Source organism: Bos grunniens, chromosome X (assembly GCF_055505025.1).
Source record: "Bos grunniens cultivar Pamir isolate PY7600 chromosome X, Bosgru_T2T1.0, whole genome shotgun sequence".
Lineage (NCBI taxonomy): Eukaryota > Metazoa > Chordata > Mammalia > Artiodactyla > Bovidae > Bos > Bos grunniens.
In genome coordinates, this window is record NC_141194.1 from 1,272,539 (window position 1) to 1,298,579 (window position 26,041).

At 51.9% G+C, this 26,041-nt stretch overlaps 1 protein-coding gene and 1 long non-coding RNA gene across 10 annotated transcripts in view; one reads left to right on the top strand and one right to left on the bottom strand.

Moving 5' to 3' along the window:
- Positions 1-7,313: 7,313 nt before the first annotated feature.
- On the bottom strand, positions 7,314-24,536 carry LOC147339683 (uncharacterized). Of its 8 annotated transcripts, none has more exons than XR_015158320.1 (3): positions 24,118-24,536; positions 21,762-21,903; positions 7,314-9,994 (listed from the first exon to the last, which is right to left on the bottom strand). It is a non-coding gene; the product is annotated as an uncharacterized LOC147339683 (long non-coding RNA). The 8 variants fall into 8 exon arrangements; XR_015158323.1 differs by having other exon boundaries at positions 8,117-10,122; XR_015158322.1 differs by lacking the exon at positions 7,314-9,994 and adding an exon at positions 10,155-10,718.
- Positions 23,782-26,041, top strand: part of CD99 (CD99 molecule (Xg blood group)) — a 30,224-nt gene continuing 27,964 nt past the window's right edge. For both annotated transcript variants that reach the window (XR_015158319.1, XM_086386166.1), the window contains exon 1: positions 23,782-23,901. Coding sequence is in view for 1 of the 2 variants with exons in the window: in XM_086386166.1 (XP_086242292.1) it covers positions 23,835-23,901 (67 nt within the window). In the remaining variant the exon portion in view is untranslated. The remainder of the gene's footprint in view (positions 23,902-26,041) is intronic.

Here is a 26,041-nt window from a genome sequence, read left to right on the forward strand (position 1 = left end):
CCTGCCAGACTTCAGTCTATGGGGTCACAAAGAGTCAGGCACAGCTGACCGGCTAACACGTTCACTTTTTCACCCCCTGGATGGGGGCGTTGAAAGATGCTGAAATGACTAGCTGAGGAGTTTAGATGCAAAGTTAAAAAAAAAAAACAACTTTTTTTTTTTTTACTCTTATTGAGCTATAGTTGATTTACAATATCATGTTCCTTTCTGCTATAGAGGAAAAGGACGCAGTTATATGTCTATATAGCTCTTCATATTCCTTTCATGATGGTTGGCCACAGGGTACTAAATACAGCTTCCTTTCCTCTGCAGTAGAACCTTGTTTATGAATCCTAAATTTATTAGTCTGGGCTTCTACTAGTGGAGAATCCGCCTGCCAATGCACGGTACGTAAGAAATGTGGATTCCATCCCTGGGTTGGGAAGATTCCCCTGGAGGAGGGCATGGCAACCCACCCCAGTATTCTTGCCTGGAGAATCCCAAAGACAGAGGAGCCTGGCGGGCTACAGTCCATGAGGTCACAAAGAGTCAGACACAACTAAAGCGACTTAGCACGCGTGCATATATTAATTTGCATGTACGAACCCCAAATCCCCACTACATCCCTCCAAAGATTCTTGACAAGCAAAGTGATGAGTGGACATCCTTTAAGCAACAGGCGCGTCCCCTGGGTGGGTTCTCACTGGAGCTGGCAGTAGCATTTGGGAAGTCAGGGGCGAGGACAGCCCCAGGGGCTTGGGGCAGGTGGCCGAGACCAGGAAGGGTCCCCCCGACCCTGTGATGCAGGGCTCCCAGGTGACTAACAGAATGAAGCATCCAAGTCTCTCCTTCCTCGTCATCTGGCTTCACGTGTCTGAGCAAAGCATTTGGCCGTGGTCCAACCAGAGACGCCGTGGATGTCCTGGCAAGCTGCTCTGTGTCTACATGGGCTTGTGGAACAGGTGTGTGTGTGCATGGCTTTCTAAACGCGCTGCAGATCTTCGGGGGTGGTGGTGGGGCGGTAATCCTAGAGCAAGCTGGAAGCCGGCCAGCGTTTCATAATACAAGACAGAGCATCCTTCTTGGGAGTTTTTGGACGCTGTCTTTCTCTGGCTTGACTCAGTTGCCTGAATGACTTCAACACTCACTGCCCGCCACCTCGACATCCCTTTGAACGCCCGAACATGTGTTTTTATCATTGAACGCCCGAATGTGCGTTTTTATCATAGGGAGCTCACCTGAACGCGCCCCCTCTCTCCCCCGACCACGTCTATCTCCTGCGGACGGTGATGGATCTGGGGGCCCCGTCTCCCGGAGCTGCATGTGAAGTCACAAGTGTTCAAAAGCCCTGAAGCTTGGTCACGGGTCCCGTTCCTGGATCCCAGAATTCTTGCTCAGAAAAGCCGATCTGAAAAACCGTCCGTTTGCTGTCTGGGTCTGTGGCAGCTGGTTGAGCGTGGTTTTCAGTGTGTGTGTGTCTTTGGGTGATGTTGAAGTTCGCGTAAGTATCCTTCTTGGTAGGTTCCTGTGATTATAGGTTGAGCCCACGTGTTAGTCTATGAGCAAACAGAATTGCTCATTTGGGGGGGCCAAAAAAAAACATAAAGCAAAGGATAAAAAGCGAGAAGAGCCAACGAACTAAAACGGGAAGTTTCCAGAGTAGCAAGGTGTCGCCTTAGGACCCGGCTGGCATTTCGTCTTTTCAGTGGGTGGTTTCTTGCTTTGCTCTCTCAGCTTTCTTATGGTTGTGGCTGTTCGGTCGCTCAGTCGTGTCTGACCCTTGGCAACCCCGTGGACTGCAGCACGAAGGGCTCCTCTGTCCTTCATTATCTCCCGGGAGTTTGCTCAGATTCACGTCCATCGAGTCGGTGACGCCATCCAACCATCTCATCCTCTGTCGTCCCCTTCTCCTCCCGCCTTCAATCTTTCCCAGCATCAGGGTCTTTTCCAATGAGTCAGTCCTTCGTATCAGGTGGCCCAAGCATTGGAGCTTCAGCTTCAGTCCTTCCAATGAATATTAAGCGTTGATTTCCTCTAGGATTGCCTGGTGCTTATCTTTAGGGTGTGCCTTTTTCTAATTTATCCAGATGCTTTCAAAGTTTCGTATGGGTAACCTCAGTGGAAAATAGGTAAGGTTTTCCTGTGGATGATCCTAATAAATTTAAACTAATATTTTAGACGTACTGAATTTCTGGGCTTGCCTGCTGGCTCAGACGGTCAGGTATCCGCCTGCAATGCAGGAGACCGGGGTCTGGAAGATACCCTGGAGGAGGGCATGGCAACCCACTCCAGTCTTCTTGCCTGGAGAATCCCCATGGACAGAGGAGCCTGGAGAGCTACATTCCGTGGGGTCACAGAGAGTCACACACGACTGAGTGACTAAGCACAGAGCACGCTGCATTTCTGTCTGAACAGAAGCACTGATACTAAAAGACTTGCATGGAAAGATCAGAAGCTGTGGTCTGCCTGCCTCTTAGAAGGGGGTCACTTTACAAGGAAACATTGCTGACATTCCTGGGATAACTTCTTTGATCCAAAAGACAGCCGCGTTCACTTCAGCGCTTTTGGAAAGATGGTCATCAGGCAATAAAGTAACAAACACAGCTCCCAGGAGGAGTTGAGACTTTTGCACTTTCAAAAACCTTTGTTGCAGCAACTGTCAGCCGATGACAGGACTACAGGAACCACAGGAAAAGAAACATTGTATTTTTGAATGGTTGGGTTTATAAGTCTTCATTTTTTTAAAAAAAAAAGTGTCGATTCAGGTGGATAAAATTTCACCTAATTCCTGCATCAGGGGACTGCTGATGAAATGTGGACTCTGATAAGTGGCTTGCAGACCTGAGGCTTCCAACTGACGTTTGAAACCCTGCTCAGCTAGGAGATGCTGAGACCCGAGTTCAACCTGTATTGATGCCCTCTGTGTAGAGGCAGAAGTCCTTGCTCCCTGCACGGTGGGGCTTGATAAAAATTGATGGTCTCGGTACTTCCCTGCCCATCCAGTGGTTAAGACTTCATCTTCTGATGCAGGGAGTGCGGGTTCGATCCCTGGTCTGGGAGGTAAGATCCTATGTGCTTTGCAGTCCAATAAATGAAAACGTGAAGCAGAAGCGATATAGTAGCAAATTCAATAAAGACTTTAAAAATGAGCTACATCAAAAGAAAAAAAAACCTTAAAAAATACATGAGGGTCTGTTTATCAGTTGGGGGAGGAAGTGATGAAATCTCTGTGTGTCTTGGCAGGACCTGGGGGATTCATGGGTCCCAGATGTTCAGTTCAGTTCAGTCGCTCAGTCGTATCCGACTCTTTGTGACCCCGTGGACTGCAGCACGCCAGGCCTCCCTGTCCATCACCAACTCCCGGAGTTTGCTCAAACTCCTGTCCATCGAGTCTGTGATGCCATCCAGCCATCTCATCCTCTGTCGGCCCCTTCTCCTCCTGTTCCAGGTGTGTGTGAGGGGGTGGAATCCATTAATTCCTACAATAGATATATGCAGTAGTTCTCCAGCAGACTGAAAACTGGGGGAAGTCCTAGCAAAGTTAGATGGCTTGTAAGAAAAGGCTCACATGTGAGACAAGCTCACCACCATCACCTCCATCATTCCAAAGAGACGGAGGAAGCCTAGAAGCACAGAGCGAGGCAGGAAACAGATGGGACCCTCCTCTCCCATCCCAGGATAAAACAGCTGGAGACTCACTCCCTGCAGATATAGACTCCAAGATGAGACCAGCAGAACAATGAAGGCAGGAGGCTGGGGCCAGGCCAGGTCCCTGATTTCTCCTTCTCTTAAGTCAGGAGACCCCTCTCTGACCACACGTGCATAAAGAAGTCTTTTGGAGATCAACAGGGAGTGATGCAAAATTAATGCCAGGCTACCCACAGGCCTCTTTGGTAAAATCAGCTTGGCTAAGAGATGGTCTGAGCTCACACATGGAGGGATCCTGGTGCTGGTGGTTTAGTGGCTCAGTCGTGTCCAACTCTTTGTGACCCCATGGACTGTAGCCCCACCAGGCTCCTCTGTCCATGGGATTCTCCAGGCAAGAGTACTGGCGTGGGTTGCCATGCCCTCCTCCAGGGGATCTTCCTGACCCAGGGATCGAACCCAGGTCTCCTGCATCTATTGCGTTGCAGAGAGATTCTTTACCAGTAGTGTGTACACGTTAATCCCAAACTCTTAAGGGATATCTCCTCCACTTTGCCGCTCTCCATGTCTGGGAGTCTAGTTCAGATATTTCAGTGTTTAATCCCCCTCTGACTTTGTGGGACACCCGCCTCCCAGGCTTGGGCTCAGGCTGGCTTTTGACAGCCTGGCTAGATTTCCTCTGGGGACAGCAATGGTCCTTGGACTATGGCTGCGTCAGATTATGAATCTTACAGGACATCAGTCCTGAATATTCATTGGAAGGACGGATGCTGAAGCTGAAACTCCAATGCTTTGGCCACCTGATGGGAAGAGCTGACTCACTGGAAAAGACCCTGATGCTGGCAAAGATTGAGGGCAGGAGGAGAAGGGGGTGACAAGGAGGAGATGGTTGGATGGCATCACCAACTCGATGGACATGAGTCTGAGTAAACTCCGGGAGTTGGTGATGGACAGGGAGGCCTGGCGCGCTGCAGTCCATGGGGTCGCAGAGTCGGACACGACCTAGGAGTGAACAGCAACAATGATGCGGTCTTACGGCGCTCCCTAGTGGTCACATCGGGCATTGCACTGCCCTCCTGGTCAATTTCTATCCACAGTTTCCCAAAGCCTGGTCCAGCCCTGGGTCCACAGGACGACCTGGCCCTGGGATGCTGGGCGCGTGTCACCTACCGTCCTGGGACCCCCTGGGAGACTGAAACTGCCAGTTCTGTTGGGGTTTTCGAGAGTGCTCATCTCATTTTACTATTGTTTAGTTGCTCGGTTGTGTCTACGCTTTGCGACCCCGTGGACTGTAGCCCCGCCTCGCTCCTCTGTCCATGGGGATTCTCCAGGCCAGAATACTGGAGTGGGTTGCCATTCCCTTCTCGAGGGGATCTTCCCCACCCAGGGATTGAACCCAGGTCTCCTGCATTGGCAGGCGGACTCTTTACCACTGAGCCACTCTTAATTTCTCTCTCCTTCATTTTCCTGTTTTCCACGTCTGTGAGTCTATGTTAGATTTTGTTATTCTTGAAATACCCTGTGACCTTGTGGGACGCCCGCTTCCCAGGGTTTGGCTGGGGCTGGCTTGTGACAACCCTGCTGGGCTGCCTCTGGGGATGGCGGTGGTCCTGGTTGGGGAGAAGACTCTTGAGAGTCCCTTGGACTGCAAGGAGATCCAACCAGTCCATCCTAAAGGAGATCAGGCCTGAAGGACTGATGCTGAAGCTCCAATCCTTTGGCCACTTGATGCAAAGACCTGACTACATTGGGAAAGACCCTGATGCAGGGAAAGATTGAAGGCAGGAAGAGAAGGGGACAAAAGACGATGGGATGGTTGGATGGCATCACCGACTTGATGGACATGAGTTTGAGCAAGCTCCGGGAGTTGGTGATGGACAGGGAGGCCTGGCGTGCTGCAGTCCAGGAGGTCGCAGAGTCGGACACGACCTAGAACCGAACCACAGCAGCGACACGGTCTTATGACACCACCTAGTGGCCAGATTGGGGCATTGCACTGCCTTCCTGGTCAATTTCCACCCAGTTTCCCAAAGCCTGGTCCAGCCCTGGGTCCACAGGACGAGCTGGCCCTGGGATGCTGGGCACCTGCTGTCCTGGGAGCCCGGGGAGACTGAAGTGCAGGATGTTCCCATTCTGTTGGGGGTTTTGAGATTGCTCATCTCATTTTGCCGCTGTTTAGTTGCTCAGTCGTGTCCGACTCTTTGCGACCCCATGGACTGTAGCTCCTCCAGGCTTCTCTGTCCATGGGATTCTCCAGGCAAGAATACTGGAATAGGTAGCCGTTCCCTTCTCCAGGGGATCTTCCTGACCCAGGGATTGAACCTGCATCGTTGATGTTTCCTGCATTGGGAAGCGGGTTCTTCACCACTAGCAACAGCTGGGAAGACCCCCCAGTGCCCGTGTCCCAGCATGGCCTCTGGGTTTCCCTGCTTCCCGGTCTTGGCACAGATTTCCAGCATCCCACACTCATCACCAGGGATGCTGGCAGCGTATGTAGGGGACTAGGAAGGTGACGCTCGGAGGGCAGGCTCGGACGGCCCACTTTTCAAGTCGTCCGAAGCAGAGCATGACCCACATTCTGGCGAGCCTCCCAGGAGTGAGGGCACCACGGTAATTTGCGGGTTTACAAGTCCTAGGGTGGCTGAGTCCAGGAGTGGGATTTAAGGGCACTTAAGTTGAAGTGAAAGGGGGGCTGATATGCAGCAGCTTGGCAGCTCCTCGGAAGATTCAGCTAGGCTTACCATGGGACCCGGCAACGCCTCTCCTAGCTGCAGACACACAGGAGCCGTGAAAACGTGTCCACGTGAAGATGTGTGCACTGGTGTGGTTGGTGTTTATAGAAGAACTGTGGGCGAGCGCTGTAACTGTGGAGGCAAGCTAAGTGTCCATGGGTGGATGGGTGGATGAGTGGATGGATGCATGGATGGGTGATGGATGGATGTATGGATGGGTGAATGGACAGGTTTGCAAAGACACTCACGACTTAGCAGCTGAACAACAGCAGCAGTGGCTGGAAGTGGGCGCATCGTGAGAAGCATGTGGTGGAGCTTTGTCAGCAGGACCACTTTAGTCCCACACCTTGTCCTTCACCTACCTCCAACCGCAGGGTGAAGAGTCTCTTTCTTCATTTATAGAGTCCCAGGGAGGGAAATGGTGCCCCTGTCAAAACCCAGAATGCCTTCGACCGTGATGGCTGTTGCCTGGATCTGTCTAGGATCACGGAGGATCTAGCGTGGGTTTTCCAGAGAAAGTTCCCCCCACCCCCAAACGCAGGCTTCCCTGGTGGCTCAGTGGTAACAAATCCGCCTGCCAATGCAGGAGACCGGGGTTTGATCCCCTGGGTGGGGAAGATCCCCTGGAGAAGGAAACGACAACCCACTCCAGTCTTCTTGCCTGGAGAATCCCATGGACAGAGGAGGCTGGTGGGCTACAGTCCCTGGGGTCGCAAAGAGTCAGAGCCGACTGAGCGACTGACCCTTGCACTTTTCACCCCCGACCGCTGCATCGTCCAAGTTCTGTGTGCCCATCAACTAGGAAAATCGGGCTCGCTGTCAATTACAGCAAAATGGTAGAAAGTCATCAACGGCCTCCCACACGTCCAAACTGGCTCTAGCCCAGCCTGGGTGGTGGGGTGAGGGGAGCAGGAGGGGGTGAAAAAGGACGTTTTCGAAGTGTGGCCTCTCTCGTGATGAGTTTCAAAGAACTGCTCGTTTATTTTTCAAGAAGCGTTTTCACAGGGGAGAAAGACACAGTAACTGGTGATGTTGCACAGATCATGCGTTGTGGGTGAGACTTGGCGATCAGGAACGAAAACTGGCATTTAGCATGTGGTCGTGGTAGATGAAATTAATTGGTACAGAAAGTTATGACAGTGGAGGCGGTGGCTTTATGGCCGTTAGAGGGTCAAGTGGTAAAGAATCTGCCTGCAATGCAGGAGACCTGGTTTCCATCCCTGGGTCGGGAAGACCCCCTGGAGGAGGAAATGGCAACCCCCTCCAGTATTCCTGCCTGGAGCGTCCCATGGACAGAGGAGCCTGGCGGGCTACAGTCCACGGGGTTGCAGAGAGTTGGACAGGACCCAGCAACTAAGTTTTCTCTAAGATGCTTTGAAGAGGTGGGCTTCGGAGAGCCACGTAAATCAGAGACTGGGTCCCCGGAAGAGGTTGGCGGACTCTCAGAACGTTTACATTCGAGTGCTTTTAAATATGTACATGTTCATTTCGCTGCACCAGGGGTGAGTTGCGGCCCACGCGAACCAGTTCCCTGACCAGAGACGGAACCCGGGCGTTCGGACCTCAGAGTCTTAGCCCCTCACCACCAGGAAAATCCTTATTCTCTGCATATGTGCCCAGGAGCAGCCTTCCTCCTCCGTGTGTGCTTTAGCTTTTTCACTTTTTTTTTTTTTTTTTTTCCGGGAAAGTGAATCTCTCTATGACCAGGACTTTAAATATTTTAATCAGTCAGTGCTCCACACAAACAGGAGAATCCAAAGGAAAATGGAAAGGAAACGTGACTCTTTAATTCGCCCAGGTTCCTGCTAATTACGTTCCCTGGGGAGGCAGACAAAGCTCTCTTTTATATTAAACATAAAGAACCCCTTGACTTCTCATTCAGTTCAGTTCAGTCGGTCAGTCGTATCTGACTCTTTGCGACCCCATGAATCGCAGCACGCCAGGCCTCCCTGTCCATCACCAACTCCCAGAGTTCACTCAGACTCACGTCCATCGAGTCGGTGATGCCATCCAGCCATCTCATCCTCTGTCGTCCCCTTCTCCTCCTGCCCCCAATCCCTCCCAGCATCAGAGTCTTCTCCAATGAGTCAACTCTTCGCATGAGGTGGCCAAAGTATTGGAGTTTCAGCTTTAGCATCATTCCTTCCAAAGAACACCTGGGACTGATCTGCTTTAGAATGGACTGGTTGGATCTCCTTGCAGTCCAAGGGACTCTCAAGAGTCTTCTCCAACACCACAGTTCAAAAGCATCAATTATTTGGTGCTCAGCTTTCTTCACAGTCCAACTCTCACATCCATACATAATGTCATCCACACATAAAGTCATCCATGACTTCCCATTAGCCCCTTGAAAATATCGTGGTGATTTCTGTGATATTAAAAATGCAAACTTGGAATACATACTGATAGTCGGGGAGCAGAGAGAGACAGAGAAGAAGGCTTAGCTTACCTGTGGTCAGGATGGCTCGCTATTGATCTCATTGTATTCTTTTTTTTTTTTTTCGATGGTGCTTAGCACCCCCCTTGCCGAGGCCTTTGCCACCCTTCCCACGACCAGACATGATTGCTGTCGCAATCTGATCTCACTGTATTCTTTAATTCTTCAGATCATGCTTTTAACTGAATGCTAAGACTCAGATTCAGCGGTGGCTTCAGGGGCTTGAAGTGTTTCAGATAAGTTTTCTCTTACCAGTGAAATATGCAATTGACATAGGACACCTCTCTACCAAGGGGTAGCTGAAAATCCAAAGAGACCTCAGAGAGCTTCCTTATTCCCTTAACGTAGAATTAAATTTTGACACGGATGCTTCAAGTTTGTGGAGGAGCTGGGTAAAAGATCGCACACTCATTTAAGGACTTTAAAAATGCTCTTCTAAGAAAAATATTGTAGAACATCACTTATATGTGGAATCTGGGCTTCCCTGACGGCTTAAACGGTGAAGAATCCCCCTGCAATGCAGGAGATGTGGGTTCAACCCCTGGGTGGTGAAGATCCCCTGGAGGAGGGCATGGCAACTCACTCCAGTATTCCTGCCTGGAGAATCCCATGGACAGAGGAGCCTGGTGGGCTATAGTCCATGGGATCGCAAAGAGCTAGAATCGAGTGAGCAACTTTTGCTTTCACTTTCCCTTTATATGTGGAATCTAAAAATAAACGATACAAATGAACTTCCTTGCAAAACACAAAGAGACTCACAGACTTAGAGAAAGAAATTAGGGTTACTAGGGGGAAGGGATAGTCAGGGAGTCTGGGATGGACATGGACACACTGCAAGGACCTGCTGTCCAGCGCAGGGAACTCTGCTCAATACTCTGTAATCACCTTATGGTCAGCAGGGGGAAGGATGGGGGAAAGGATAGTCAGGGAGTCTGGCATGGACATGTCCACATAGTCTGCATTGATTGGATTGTCAGGTAGCTCCCAACGAAACCGGAAGGCCCTGGGCCGGGCACCCGGGGAGTCTTCTTCTTTCTTAAAAACCAAATGACACAGGCACTTCTGGGAAGGAGCAGGGCGTGTTCGGAAGGCACAGCTGAGCGCTCCATCGGCTTCCATTCATCTTGCAGATCTGACAATGATTTTTGAGGACTCACCCTGGCCGAGGTGGCTCCCAGCCCTGTCTGCGTGATCCAAGGATCTGGAAAAAGAAAAAAAAAAAAAACAACTCACCAAAGTCAGAGGTCTCCTCCTGCCCTGAAATTCTGATGTGTCCGGGGGTCTTGTACAAGCTTCACTGCTGGCCAGAATCTTCACTTTCTCTGCCCACTGAAGCCGAATGAAAAATACGGAGACAGAGGTTGGAAGAAATGGAAAGGGGGCTTTTATTCTCAGCCGGCAGACAGGGGAACCCAATAAACTCATGCCTCAAGGACTGTTCCCTGACCCTTGATGGGGAGTCTTGTTCAGTCGCTCAGTCGTGTCCAACTCTCTGTGACCCCATGGACTGCAGCACACCAGGCCTCCCTGTCCTTCACCAACTCCCAGAGTTCACTCAGACTCATGTCCATCGAGTCAGTGATGCCATCCAGCCATCTCATCCTCTGTCGTCCCCTTCTCTTCCCGCCTTCAGTCTTTCCCAGCATCAGGGTCTTTTCCAGTGAGACAGTTCTTCGCATCAGGTGGCCAAAGGATTGAAGTTTCAGCTTCAGCATCAGCATCAGGACTGATTTCCTTTAGGACAGATGAGGTGTCTAGGGGCTTATACAAGACAAGGGCTTGCAGTCAGGAGTCGGTGATAAGGAACAAAGGTCTTCATTTCTTCCTCTTTGCGTTCTCGCCAAGACAGTCATAAGCTGGCATCAGTAACCTGCTAATTGACTCCGGCAGTCCACTGACCCTGCCGCCCTCTTTCTGCTGTATAACTGCAAGGGGAAGGGTGTTTTAAGGGTAAACACCAGATACAGGAAGTACTTAGCACAGAGTCAAAGGAAAACTACATGTGAGGTGTAGGAGCTGCAGACTCAGAGGGCACAAAAGGAAACTTAGTTACAGATGTACAGACTTAGGAGCAGCTAAGTAACAACAGCAACCAAAGAACCCGATACTAGAAATGTCCAGGCCTCCTCAGTTTTCTTTCACTTCTTTGCTCTTAGGAAAGAGAAAGAAAAAAAAAAAAAACTCATTCCTTTTTTTTAAATCTCCTTTTCACTGCAACAGCCTCTGCATTGCAAGCTCAGGGCTGGAATGTGTGAAACTTGGAGACGGAACTCTTGGCTATACTCAGGGCCAAAGCTGACTGGCCTCACGGGACCACCTGCGTGCTCAGTCATGTCGAACTCTTTGTGACCCCACGGACTGCAGCCCGCCAGGCTCCTCTGCGCATGGGATCCTCCAGGCGAGAAGACTGGAGTGGGTTGCCGTTTCCTCCTCCAGGGGATCTTCCCCACCCAGGGATCGAACCCAGGTCTTCTGCATTTGCAGGCAGAGTCTTTACCATCTGAGCCACCGGGGACACCCAAGGAAGGATGAACTATCAGCAAGTCCACTCTAGCCAAGACATTCTATGCAAATCTTTTAATGACAATAGGGTCTTATCTAATTCTTCGAGCATGGGGAAGTTTAGGCTCAAGAAGATGACTGTGAGAAAGACCTCTGCTTACCTTCAAGGGCAACCGTGTTTTCTTTTCCTTTTCCTGTATTCTTTTAGTTTTTCTGCTTGTAATGAGCAGACTGCTTTTAAGATGGAGAAAAGACCTTTGCACTTTGATGCCTGCAGAAAGGCTGTTAGTAAGGTGACCCCCAGTAGAAGCAGCTTAAGAGCAAAGCCTGGGACTTCCCATGTGGTCAAGTGGAGAAGAAACCGCCTACCACAGCCTGGCGGGGCTTCCCTGGTGGCTCAGGTGGAAAAGAACCTGCCCGCAGTGTGGGAGACCTGGGTTCAATCCCTGCATAGGGAAGACGCCACGGGTCCCCGGGGGCCCGTGCTCTGCAAGAGAAGCCACGGCAAGGAGCAGCCCAAAGACCACGGCTGCAGAGCGGCCCTCACCCACCACAACGCGAGGATGCCTGCTTGCAGCAGCCAAGACCCCGTCCATCCAAAAATAATCTTTTTATAAAAGAGTGCAAGCCCAGGGCACAGGGCGGCGGCAGGCCCGGGGCAAGGAGGGGGATGCCTCGGGGAGCAAGCCTCTGAGGGGGTCACCAGAAGAGGAGAACGGAAGCGTGATGCCTGGGGACACTCCAGGGCTGCTTTGGGGACTGGGACCGCCTGTGAGCTCACTCTGCTCGCCGGGCCCCACCCAAGACCTCATTTCCTCTTTTTCTGCACCCTGAGCTGGTCACAACACACAGCATCCTCTTGAGGGCTTCCCTGGCAGCTCAGCTAGTAAAGAATCTGCCTGCAACGCAGGAGACCTAGGTTCCATCTCTGGGTTAGGAAGACCCCCTGGAGGAGGAAATGGCAACCCACTCCAGTATCCTGGCCTGGAGAATCCCATGTACAGAGGAGCCTGGCGGGCTAGTCCCTGGGGTCACAGAGAGTCAGACACGACCGATCGACTAACACACGTGCACCCTCTTTGAGCCATGAATCCTGCTTCCTCTTCAATGGTCAATGCAAACCCTCACTTCCCCTCTGGGGAACGGCTTGGATCAACACCTGGGCCTCTGCCGGAGCCCCCAGGAAGCAAACAGAGCCCTTGACAGCTCAACAAGTGCTCGTCACATCAGTTCAGTTCAGCCGCTCAGTCGTGTCCGACTCTTTGCGACCCCATGGACGGCAGCACGCCAGGCCTCCCTGTCCATCACCAACTCCCGGAGCTTGCTCAAACTTGTGTCCGTCAAGTCAGTGATGCCATCCAACCATCTCATCCTCTGTCGTCCCCTTCTTCTCCTGCCCTCAATCTTTCCCAGCATCAGGGTCTTTTCAAATGAGTCAGCTCTTTGCATCAGGTGGCCAAAATACTGAAGTTTCACCTTCAGCATCAGTCCTTCCAACGAATATTCAGGACTGATTTCCTTTAAGGTGGACGGGTTGGATCTCCTTGCAGTCCAAGGGACTCTCAAGAGTCTTCAACACAACAGTTCAAAAGCATCCATTCTTTGGCATTCAGCTTTCAGTTGCTCCTTAGAAGAAAAGCTATGACCAAGCTAGACAGCATATTAAAAAGCAGAGACATCACTTAGCCGACAAAGGTCCTTCTAGTCAAAGCTCTGGTTTTTCCAGGAGTCATGTATGGATGTGAGAGTTGGACTGTAAAGAAAGCTCACCACACAGAGATGCCTTATATTCTTTTGAAGATTTGGTCCTCTGCTGTCTCTTCCACGGGATTCGAAGTCCCCGCTGTGTCCAGAAAAAAATCTAGTCCTGATGTAAAGCAGCCCTGGGCACTGAGCCCAGCGGTCTCTTATGTGGGGTGACCTTCCCCAGATCTGTGAACGGATCTACTCAGTTCTACCTCCCTTCCCTTTATCAACCGGCAGCTTGTGGGGTCCCCCTCCTCTGTGTCCCGTCGGCGTCCACTAGGGCAGCCTGAGTCTCCTTGGGAGCCCCTTCCTGCCCGCGGCCCCGCTCTGCCTCTTTGGTTGACACTGAAAAACTCCGGAACGGGCTCAGGTTCCTCTGTCAGGGCTGTGTGGGGAGCGCCCCCCCACACACACAGTTTAAAAGGTCCTTGAAGAATCAGAGATGGAACTGTTATCCGCTCGGTCATCTCTGACTCTCTGCGACCCCGAGGACTGCAGCCCGCCAGGCTCCTCTGTCCATGAGATTCTCCAGACAAGAATACAGGAGTGGGTTGCCATTTCCTCCTCCAGGGGATCTTCCCAACCCAGGGATCGAACCCAGGTCTCCCACATTGCAGGCAGATTCTTTAGCAGCTGAGCCACCGGGAAGCCCAACAATACTGGAATGGATAGCCTTTCCCTTCTCCAGCAGATCTTCCCGACCCAGGAATGGAACCCAGGTCTCCCACACTGCAGACAGATTCTTAACCAGCTGAGCCACCAGGGGAGCCGAACCACCACGCAAATGCCTCCCGGGTCATCGCCCATTGCATTCTCTTCTTCCTGCCAGTGAGTCACCCCTGCCGGCTGCAACCACTTCCTGAGACACAGATCCTCGCCTTGCTGATGAGGCGCTGTCTCCTGCGTGGGGTTTCCCCCTCCCACCCTGCCGGGCTCAGCCTACGGCATGACATTTTTGCACGAGTCACTCAAATTCCTGGGCCTTTACATTCCTGTCTGCAAACACACACTTGTACATTCCCTTCCAAACCCCAACCCAGCCACCGGGCACACGACTTCTCGACCTTTGATTGCCGAAGTGGGGTGGGTGTGGTGGTGGGGAGCTGGTTGTCTGTGCTGCCCTCAGGATGCCCACAGACATGCCCTAACTGTCCCTGAAAAAGAATTCAAAGAGTTTGGTGTCTCCTAGAAGCTGAGCATTTGGAGCCGTGCCCACTGAGTTTGCCCAGTGGCTGGCAGGGCAGCTGAATGGGCCACCGACGCCAGGAGGCTCTGGGAGAGTTGAAAGGGGACGGGCTGGGATGGCATTGCCCCTGCCCCGGGAAACTGCATTTTCATGCCCTAGTTCTGGAGTGTCGAAGCTCTTTTTTCCATCATCCAGTGGACACAGGGGTGTGTTGGCCTCTAGTCTGTCCCCAGGGTATCACCCCACCATGAACAAAGAGAGACAGTCCACAGGCCAGGGGACCCACTTTTTCAGAAAAGCGTGTGTATTCTCTTTTTCCCCATGGTGCCCGTTAACTTAGAGACACAAGCCACAGAACACAGCACTATTGAGTTTGCTTGTAGATAGGTCAGCAGTTATAATCACAGACTGTTTGCTCCTTGGAAGGAAAGCTATGACCAGGATAGCAGATTCAAAAGCAGAGACATCACTTTGCCGACCAAGGTCTGTAGACTCAAAGATACCCTTTTTCCAGTGCTCACATATGGATGTGAGAGTTGGACCATAAAGAAGTCATGCTTTTGAATGATGAGAGACTTTTGAACTGGAGAAGACTCTTGAGAGTCCCTTGGCTTGCAAGGACATCCAACCAGTCCATCCTAAAGGAGATCAGTCCTGAATATTCATTGGAAGGACTGTTGCTGAAGCTGAAACTCCAATACTTTGGCCACCTGATGGGAAGAGCCGACTCACTGGAAAAGATCCTGATGCTGGGAAAGATGGAAGGCAGGAGGAGAAGGGGATGACAGAGGATGAGATGGTTGGATGGCATCAGCGACTCAATGGACATGATTTTGGGTGGACTCCAGGAGTTGGTGATGGACAGGGAGGCCTGGTGTGCTGTGGTCCATGGGGTTGCAAAGAGTCGGACACGACTGAGTGACTGAACAACAACATCTCATCTATTTGGGAAACCTGTAGCTACAGATACATGTCTCTGTGGTGGGCAGAGACTTAAAAGACGGTATGATAGAGAGAGACAGAACTGCTACAGAGGGCGGAACACACATATTATTTTTTCATCTCCGGGGCGTGTGTTGTGTTTTTTCAAAATATCCATGGCAATGACAAGTAGCTTTCACAATATGAATGTGCTACCCGATCTAAGCTGTTTGAGTGCCATCCCCTCACTTTACAGAACTTGCTGCAGTGCCGGAAATCTTAACTGATCTTCAAGACTTTGTTCTTTGCGGTTACAGAAAAGCCAGATTTAGGGCCGCAGGAAGTCTCCATGGAGAAGGCGAAAACAAAACAGCTCAAACCAGAGGACTCAGCAGTCAGTCTCGCTGCTGAGCCACGCGCAGATACTGGGTGTCTGCCAGGGTGGGGGTGGTGGGGAGGCCGCTGGGCGTGTCCTTTTTTACCTTCTTTTTTGTTTGTTTGTCTCTCTGCTGCTTTTGTAAGCTTTGTTTTGCTTTCCACTTGGTTCTGAAGCAAACAAAGCCCTGCACTATAATCTCCATTTGTCCCGACCCTAAGAGAAGGGTGTTCCTCTTAGAGCAATCAATATGTTATTTTCACGCCAGGATCGGAGTGATGAAACTAGCATTTTCCCCTGAGGCACGCTGACTTAATTTACAGTTTTAAACTTTCCTTAAAAAAATATTTATAGTCTATTGGAGTGTAGTTGATTGACAATGCTGTTAGTTTCTGCTGTACAGAAAAGTGACTCAGTTATAGGTACACATGAATCTTTTTTTTTTTTAAGATTCTTTTACCATGTAGCTTATTACAGATCATTGACTCGACGTGCCTGTGATATACAGTAGCTCCTTGCGTACGTGCTCAGTCGCTTCAGCTGTGTCCGACTCTCTGTGACCCCATGGACTGTAGACGGCAGGCTCCTCTGTCCAGGGGATTCTCCAGGCAAGAATACTGGAGTGGGTTGACATGCCCTTCTCCAGGGGATCTTCCCAACCCAGGGATCAAACCTGAGTCTCTTACGTCTCCTCAGTTGGCAGGCGGGTTCTTTATTGCTCGTACCACCTGGAAAGCCCACATTAGGTCCTTGTTGATTATTTTCTATATATAGTGAAGGATGGGCTTCCCTGGTGGCTCAGCTGGTAAAGAATCCACCTGCAATGCAGGAGACTTGGGTTCTATCCTTGGGTTGGGAAGATCCCTTGGAGGAGGGAAAGGCTACCCACTCCAGTGTTCTGGTCTGGAGAATTCCATGGACTGTATAGTCGACGGAGTCGCAGAGAGTCGGACACAACTGAGCGACTTTCAACTTTCACACCTTCCCTGGTGGCTCAGACGGTAAAGACTCTGCCTGCAATGAGGGAGACCCGGGTTCCATCCCAGAGTCAGGAAGATCCCCTGGAGAAGGGAACGGCACTCTAGAATTCTTGCCTGAAGAATCCCACGGACAGAGGAGCCTGGCGGGCTACAGTCCATGGGGCCGCAAAGAGCCGGACACGACTGAGCAACTGAACAGCCGCGACAGCAGAAGCCCACAGGATCCTGTAAAGTAATTAGACTCCAATTAAAACTAAAATTGAAAAAAAAAAATATCGTACCTAACCCCGTTTGAGATGTCAATAAATATTTGCATTAATGTAGAACAAAAACATCAGGGTTCTCCAAGCGAGGAAGACAGGGGATGTGTGGGGTCAGACACCCCCCAGAAGCAGACACTGAGGCTCGATCTCCAGGGAGGACTACGTGTGGGGTCAGGACCTGCCGGTGGGGACTTCTGGGTGATGAGTCACTCCTGGGGAGGTCAGCAGACATGGCCACGGCCGCCAAGGTGACGGCAGTTCACAGGGCGTTCAGGCCCGTCCAGCTGACTGCCCAGAAGGATGCAGTGTTCGAGCAACGCCAGCCTCTGGGAGCAGTTGCCAGGGTCTCCCAAGTGGGGCACCCAGACGCCGGAGCTGGAAAATGCGGAAGGGAGCCCAGGAGAGCTGCAGGAGCCAAGCTGATGGTCGGCCGGGTCCTACAAGACAGTCCCCCTAACTCCTGATCTCAGAGCAAGTCCCAGCGGACGCCGGGGCTTCCGACTGAGCAGCTACTGGGTCTGAGGTTCCCGAGACCCCTCCTTGCTGTTGAGTTGAGTCACTCGGTCGTGTCCGACTCTTTGTGACCCCGTGGACTTTGGCCCTCCAGGCTCCTCTGTCCTGGGGATTCTCCAGGTGAGAAAGCTGCAGTGGGTTGCCACGCCCTTCTCCACATTTGCCCTCACTGTGGATAAACTAAATCTTGAAGTCCCCCAGCCCCGTCCTCCCAAGTCCTTGACTTGGCTGGTGGTTTTTTTTTTTCCCTTGAAGGTGTCACTGCCCAGGGACGTCCTGATCAGAGCAGGCAGACTAGCTCCAGACGATGAAGGACTCGTGATTTTGATGTGACTGGTGACTCCAAATGTCTTCCAGATGCTGAACGATCCATGTTTGTTTCGTGTGTGTGTGTTTTTTTTTAATCTAATCCATCCCTTGGAAAATGAAAAAGTCTACAGCTGTCGTTCTCACTTTTGTGGGATTCGCTTTCTTAAGTCATCAGTTGGTTGCAACTTGGGGACCCTTCAAAGATGTGTGGGAGCCTCCTGATTGTTCTCAGGCCAGGGGATGTTGAGTTGGGAAAGGGAATTTCAGGACAAATACGGAGAGAGATCTCCATGTGTGACTATTAAGGAACGCTTCCCAGCCAGCTGTCTGCTGCAGACATTGACAGATTAGGTTCTCTTTGTCTCGGGAAACAAAGAACCTATTTTATACACTTTATTTTTCTAGTTTTTAACGTTTCTCTTCTATTAATGCTGTTTTATTCTATTTATTCTATTCTATTCTGTTGTTCTACTAATGCTGTACTTTATTTCGTTTTATTTAATTCTATTCTATTGTTGTTTAGTCACTAAGTCGTGTCCGACTCTCTGGGACCCCGTGGACTGTAGCCCACCAGGCTCCTCCGTCCATGGGATTCTCCAGACAACAATACTGGAGTGGGTTGCCATTCCCTCCTCCAGGGGATCTTCCCGACCTACGGATGGAACCCAGGCCTCCTGCATTTGCAGGCAGATTCTTTGCCTACTCAGCTATGAGGGAAGCCTGTAATATGTTTACATCCTGTTCAAAAATAATACAGTGCAGAAAATTTAGAAAACAGATACTAAAACCTTTCTCAGCATATACTAACTAATCAAGGAAAGGTTTCATTTGCCTTCGCTATTTTCTCTCCGTCCTCTCGGGAGAGTTTCTGTAGAATATGCATTGGCTTAGGCTGTGCCTTTAGGGATTTACGAGTATTTGCAAACCATTAAACGATCTTCTGAGAAGCTTTCAAACGGCTGCAGTTTCCAAGTATAGACTGATTTCCTGCAGTTCCGATAGCTGCTTTGTGTGTGTGTGTGTCTGTTTTTATCTTTTTACTATTCTGCTGTTGTGAAGAATACTCTCGATAGATGGAGGTTGTCATGGAGTGAATGAGTGTGTGTCTTTCCCAGAATTCACATATGAAAGCCCTGATTCCAAAGGTGACCGTATTAGGAGGTGTAGTTAGACGAGGAGGCGGGGTTAGACGAGGAGGCGGGGTTAGATGAGGAGGCGGGGTTAGACGAGGAGGCGGGGTTAGACGAGGAGGCGGGGTTTAAGGAGATTATAGGCCGGTCCCCGGGATAGGATTAATGTCCTTATAAGAGGAAGAGTGACCTTTGAGAGTGTGGATCACAATAAACTATGGAAAATTCTGAAAGAGATGGGAATACCAGGCCACCTGACCCGCCTGTTGAGAAACCTGCATGCAGGTCAGGAAGTAACAGAACGGACATGGAACAACAGACTGGTTCCAAATAGGAAAAGGAGCACGTCAAGACTGTATATTGTCACCCTGCTTATTTAACTTCTATGCAGAGTACATCATGAGAAACGCTGGACTGCAGGAAGCACAAGCTGGAATCAAGATTGCCAGAAGAAATATCAATAACCTCAGAAATGCAGATGACACCACCCTTATGGCAGAAAATGAAGAACTAAAGAGCCTCTTGAAAGTGAAAGAGGAGAGTGAAAAAGCTGGCTTAAAGCTCAACATTCAGAAAACTAAGATTATGGCATCCGGTGGCTGACTTCATTTACTTGGGCTCCAAAATCACTGCAGATGGTGACTGCAGCCAAGAAATTAAGAGACGCTTACTCCTTGGGAGAAAAGTTATGACCAACCTAGACAGCATATTAAAAAGCAGAGACGTTAATTTGCCAACAAAGGTCTGCCTAGTCAAGGCTATGGTTTTTCCAGTAGCCATGTATGGATGTGAGAGTTGGACTATAAAGAAAGCTGAGCGCCAAAGAATTGATGCTTTGGGACTGTGGTGTTTGGGAAGACTCTTGAGAGTCCCTTGGACTGCAAGGAGATGCAACCAGTCCATTTTAAAGGAGATCAGTCCTGGATGTTCATTGGAAGGACTGATGTTGAAGCTGAAACTCCAATCCTTTGTCCACCTGATGCAAAGAGCTGCCTCATTTGAAAAGACCCTGATGCTGGGAAAGATTGAAGGCGGGAGAAGGGGACAACAGAGGATGAGATGGTTGGATGGCAACACCGACTCGATGGATGTGAGGTTTAGTGAACTCCGGGAGTTGGTGATGGACAGGGAGGCCTGGCGTGCTGCAGTCCACGGGGTCACAGAGAGTCGGGCACGACTGAGCAACTGAACTGAACTGAATTGAAGAGACACCAGAGCTGTGTCTCCAACAGGTGAGGTCACAGAAGGAAGGTGGTCACCCACAAGCCAGGAAGCTGGCCCCACCGGACACAGAATCTGCCCACTGCGAGATCTCAGACTTCCAGCCTCCAGGGCTGTGGGAATAAGCGTCTGTTGTTTAACCTGTGTGCACACGTGTGTTTTACAGTTTATATATATATATATGGGCTTCCCAGGCGGCGCTAGTGGTAAAGAACCCGCCTGCCAAAGGAAGAGACAAAAGAGACCCAGGTTTCATCCCTGGGTTGCAAAGATCCCCTGGAGGAGGGCATGGCAACCGACTCCAGTGTTCTTGCCTGGAGAATCCCATGGACAGAGGAGCCTGGTGGGTTACAGTCCATGGGGTTGCAAAAAGTCGGACACGACTGAAGTCACTTAACATGCAAACATATACACAAAGGTCTGGCTGGGACGGCCGATTACAAATGGACCAAAGTCAGATGAACTAGCCGTTAAAAAACTGAAGAAATAGATTAGGTCCCAGAATAAGACTAGGAGACACCGAGGGTAACAGTAAAATGTAGAATTGCCTTTTGTATCCATCAAAAATGGTCCAACCTTGGTCACGTCCTGTGGTTCGACCGGTATGTATATATCGAAGCTGTTACTGGAGTAGCTTCATTTGCTTGACACCCAGCAAGCAGTCAGTCCTAAAGGAAATCAACCCTGAATACTCACCGGAAGGACTGAAACTGAAGAGCCAATACTTTGGGCACCTGATGCAAAGAGCCGACTCATTGGAAAAAAAAAAACCCAGATGCTGGGAAAGACTGAAGGCGGGAGGAGAAGGGGATGACAGAGGATGAGATGGCTGGATGGCATCACTGACTCAGTGGACATGAATTGGAAGCAAACTCCGGGAGAAAGTCAAGGACCGATGACCCTCACAGGCTATAGTCCATGAGGTCACAAAGAACTGAACACGACTTAGATCCTGAACACGATCAGCAAAAGCAAACACCGCAGTGCTGAGATCTGCAGCAGAGAAAGAGATTATTCACAGGAGTTGGATGATAAAGACAGCTGAGCAATGAAGAATTGATGCTTTTGAACTGTGGTGTTGGAGAAGCCTCTTGAGAGTCCCTTGGACTGCAAGGAGTTCCAACCAGTCCGTCCTAAAGGAGATCAGTCCTGAATATTCATTGGAAGGACTGTTGCTGAAGCTGAAGCTTCAAGCAATACATGTAGTCAAAGACTTAGCAACTGAAGGACAGCGTTAGCTGAATGCATTGACCTGATGAGACCCGTTGCTCGCCTGTTCCCAAATGTGCTTGGTCCCACTCCCGGTCTGGCTAATGAACTTCACTCCAGTTCCGTGGTGTTTGGATACAAGTCAGGAAGATTTTTCAACTAACTTAATTTTCATTCTGGAAGTTAGGGCCTCTTGGAGCCAAAGCATCTGCATGATGTTATGGAAATTTTTTTGTTTGGAACCAAGGAAAGCAGCACTGGAAAAAGAAAAGCAAAGTCATCATAATGAATCAGAGAAGTCTTCAGAATGTCTCTCTGGAGAGACATAAAGAAAAAAAAAACTCCAAGCCTGCCATCCAGAGAGCAATGCTGCCAAAGATGATGGCTGAGGATGGGGACTCAGTTGCTCAGTGATCAAATGTGCCCAGCTTCCAGAAGCTTCCAAAAAGAGAAACATGTCAGCCATGGTGCAGTGCAGTTGTCAGAGGTTGGAGATTTGCCAGGTAGGGTGTTTCTTTTGAAGGTACATGGGATGAAGTGGAAAGTTCCCAGGGAAGGGTCTTTGGAATTTGGCAGGAAGCCCATGGTTTCTTCACTGAGAGTCTGACTTACCTCAAGGTGCCAAAATGGCTGCAGCAGCTCCAGCATCCGTTTCCTCCCTAAGAAGGGTCCCAGAAGTCCTCTTATTTACAACTGCCCAAGGTGCACACCCTCTACTGGCCTCAAGACTGCGATAACTGGCAGAGTGAAAAGCCTGAAAAGTGAGAGGCGGAAAAAGATGCAGAGAGAAGTTTGCAAGGAGGTGCGGGTCTCTCTGGCCTTCCCAGGTGGCTCAGTGGTAAAGAACTCGCCTGCCAACGTAGGAGAGGCAGGTTCGATGCCTGGGTCGGGAAGATGCCCTGGAGAAGGGCATGGCAACCCACTCCAGTATTCTTGCCTGGAGAGTCCCATGAACAGAGAAGTCTGGTGGGCTGAAGGGACTTAACAGCAGCAGCAGTCCCTGGGGTCGCAGTCAGACAAGACTGAAGGGACTTAGCATGCATGCATTGCAGGAGAGGGGAGGCGGGGGGCGGGGGTGGGGGGAGCAGTCAATCCACAAAAGTAACACTTTCACAGGCCGTTTTTCTGTTTTTCTGTCCCCTCCCCACCCCCAACATGATTATATTATGTTACTTGCAATCTTGTGTGTGTTGGAGTTTCCGTTGGCCAAGAAAAAAGAACCACCGTTCTCCACCCCTTGGAAGTGTTTGTCTAGCTGTCGAGGAGCCCTGGGGTGTGTGTGGGTCACTGCATCTCTCCAGCCAGGTGTGTGTCCCACCCAGGGGAACACATGTCCGCTGTGTGTACTGCGGGCAAAAGGTAGCAGCAGGCAGCGGTGTGCGTGCGTGTGTGTGTGTGTGTGTGTGTGTGTGTGTGTAGCGGGTGGGGTGGAATGGGAGGAGGGTTCTGAGTCATCCTGAGTGGAAAGGCGTGTGATGGGGAGGGTCTGAGCCGGGGGGCAGGGTGGAATGATGGAACTGTGACTCAGGGCTATTTCTCGGTCTAACCCGCTGTTCCAGGGCCCTGAAGGCAGGCAGAGAGCATTTTAAGCTCAGAGCTTCACTTCCCCGGGTGATGCCAGTGGTAAAGAACCTACCAATGCAGGAGACGTGGGTTCGATCCCTGGGTCAGGAAGATTCCCCTGGAGGAGGGCATGGCCACCCACTCCAGTATCCTTGCCAGGAGCATCCCATGGGCAGGGGAGCCTGGCGGGCCACAGTCCATGGGGTGGCAGAGAGTCGGACACGACTGAAGCTTCTTAGCACCCACCTAAGCCTGGGACAGGGCCAAAGGGCCACGCTGCGGCTGTGGCTGGCGACTGTCCCCAGAAAGGTCGCTCCCCACCCCCAACCTGGGCGCCAGCTGCCTCGAATGGGTAAGAAGTCGCGGTGGCCTGCACCTCCCCATTCCTGCCTTTGGGGAGAAGATGTTTAGGGAGTGCAAAGAACCTGCAAAGGAGGTTCTTGGCCAGTCCGGGAAGTAAGCATCAAGTCGTGTCCGACTCTGTGTGACCCCATGGGCTGTAGCCCCACCAGGCTCCTCTGTCCATGGGATTCTCCAGGCAAAAACACTGGAGTGGGTTGCCATGCCCTCCTCCAAGGGATCTTCCCGACCCAGGGATCGAACCCACGTCTCCTGCAGAGGTAGGCGGGTTCTTTACCGCTAAGGCCACCTGGGAAGCCCCAGGGGCCTCGCCCTGCGCCCTTAAAAGCCTCACCCACGCTCTGCAGTGTGCTGGTCCAGGCTGGACGCGGGCCCGCGGGCTGCGGCGTCCAAGGCAGAGAGGAGCACAATTAACAGAGAAGGGGAGGAGAATGGAGTCTGTCTAGGGGTTCCCAGGAAGAGAGGAGTGGAAGCGGGGCGGGGAGACGCGGCCCGAGCCGGAGAGGGTTGGGTTCCAGCCCGCGCGCCCTCCCCGGCGGCTCGCTCCCCGGGGGCCCAGGGTTTGGGGTGGCGCCCGCGGGCGGGGAGAGTTCAGGCCGGGGCGGGGCGATCGCGCTGCACCCCACCCGGGTTCCGCCCGCCTGCCCGCCCCGCCCCGGGGGTGGGGGCGGGTGGGGTTGTCCTGCCCACCCGCCGCCGCCCGCGCCCCAGCCCGCGCGCGCGACACTCCCGGGACGCTCCCTGCGCGGCTAGGGGCGCACCATGGCGCGTCGGGCCGCCCTAACGCTGCTCCTCTTCGCCCTGCTTGGAAGCCTGGTGTCCACCCAGGGTGAGTGAGCGCCGGCCGGTGGGCACCCACCAACCCCCACCCGACCAGGACCAGGCGCGCGGATCGGACTTGGCGACCCGCGTTGGGACGCCAGGAAAGGGGGGCGGGGGCGGCGAACCTTAAGAGGCGGTCCGTGGGGGCTGGGCATCGTTTGGCACGCACTTTGGGGGGCGCACTTGGGGAGGGTTACCTGGGGGCGGCGGTGTCTGGGCTCACCTGCCTGGTGGGGGCGCACGATGCCTGGAGACGCGCCTCGGTGGGAGGCTTACTTTGTGTGGCTGGAGCGGGGCGCGCGGGGCTCTCCTCCCCACGACAAGGATCCGCCGTGCCAGCGGTGGCCGGACGCCCCAAGGAGGCAGGCTCCCTCTTTCCGCTCGCTTTCTCCCGGTGCGCCTTTGGAGGCGGACCCTCTCCAAGTTTTTGTTGTTGTTGTTGTTTGTTTGCTTTCAAATCCACAAAGTCTTCAAGTTGGAGGCACCCAATGGGCATTGGCGGCGGCCTCAGACCCCCTCCCCGAGACCCCACCTCCCGCCCGGTCCGGGTTCCCCTTTCGTTCCGGGGCGCACCGGTGCGCCCCTGCGGCCGCCCCCGGGCCCGGCTGCTCGCGGGCCCGGCCTGGTGACGGCCGCTTCCCCGGAGCCACGCCCTACGGCCCCGGCCTAAATTTGGAGTCGGCCCGGGAGCCTGAAACCCGGGAGAGGGGGAGGGAGGCAGGAAGAACTCGGAGGCCTGGAAACCATCAAGCGTTGTGTGTGTGTGTGTGTGTGTCTTAGGGCCGCGGGGACTTGATGAGCGCGCCGCTCGGGTGGAGGGCTCCGCATCCAAGAGATGCGAACTGATCAGCCATGTGGCCCAGGAGATAATTGGCAAAAACCCTGGAAAAAAATAATAAAATAAAGGACGCCCAGGCCGACCACCCTCCACACCCAGCCTGCCTGCCTGTTGCCTGCATTTTTCTTTCTCGTCTTAAAATGGAAGTTGAGATCCTGGTTTCCAGTCTAATCTGTCCTTTTAAAAGGAAAGTTGCTGGGTGTGGCTTAAAAAAAAAAAACCTGTTTGTCCAATTAACGGTTGCTTTCTCTCCTTTATATATGGTTGTTTTTTAAGGAGACAGAGACGTGGGCTGTGTCCAGTCTTCAGGACTGGTTGCATCGGTGGTAGGCACGGTTTAGGAACCAGACTTCGGCACCCCAAGGACCTAAAAAAATGTTGATGTGGAAATTTCCAGCTCAGGCTATGAAGGTTGCATTTTTTAAGCCCTGGCTCCCGACTGCTGTTTGGTTTAGGGAGGGTTTGCTAATTAATGTGTGAACTTTTAAACTGTGTGCCTTCCCTGGCGGCTCAGCTGCTAAAGAATCCGCATGCCATGCAGGAGACCCCGTTTGGATCCCTGGGTCGAGAAGATTCCCCTGGAGGAGGGCATGGCAACCCACTCCGGTACTCTGGCCTGGAGAATCCCATGGACAGAGGAGCCTGGTGGGCTGCACCCCAAGGCGTCGCAAAAGCGGCTTTCAGTTGAAAACACGTTCAAGAGCTTGTGCTTTTCGCGGGGAGGCTTTAGAAGACATTCAGCCTGATCCGTGGGGACTTGTTGGAATACTTGATAGCTTGGTGGGGAGGGCCCGGATTGGATTTCCTGTTTCTCTCTTTCCTGCCTTAAAACCTGCTTGGTTTGCTTCAGTAAAAAGTTCTTCGTGAAAGCGTTTTGCTGTCTGTTGCTGTGTGAGTCACACCTGCTCGCGAGAGTTTTTCTAGCCCCCATGAGGCTGCACTGCAGTGAGCCGCCGGAGAACCCCGCATACGGCATCTGCCCACCAGCTCTCTCTCCTACCTGTGGTAGTATGCACATGTCCGAGCTGCTCTGCTCGTTCATCCCGCCTTCTCCTTCCCCCGTTCTGTCCGCCCAATCCTTCCTCCACATCTGCTTCTCTGTTCCTGCCCTGCAGAGAGAGGGGTGCGTCTCTACCATTTTTTCCTAGATTCCACATACACGGAAGCCTAGAGTCTTAACCCCCCAGACGGCCAGGCAAGTCTTTTCCTGCACCAATTCTTATGATTAATAAGGCATTGTGTGTTTATGGATCTCCGGAAGTCCTTTTGTGGGTATATAACAGGCTTCCCTAGGGGCTCAGATGGTAAA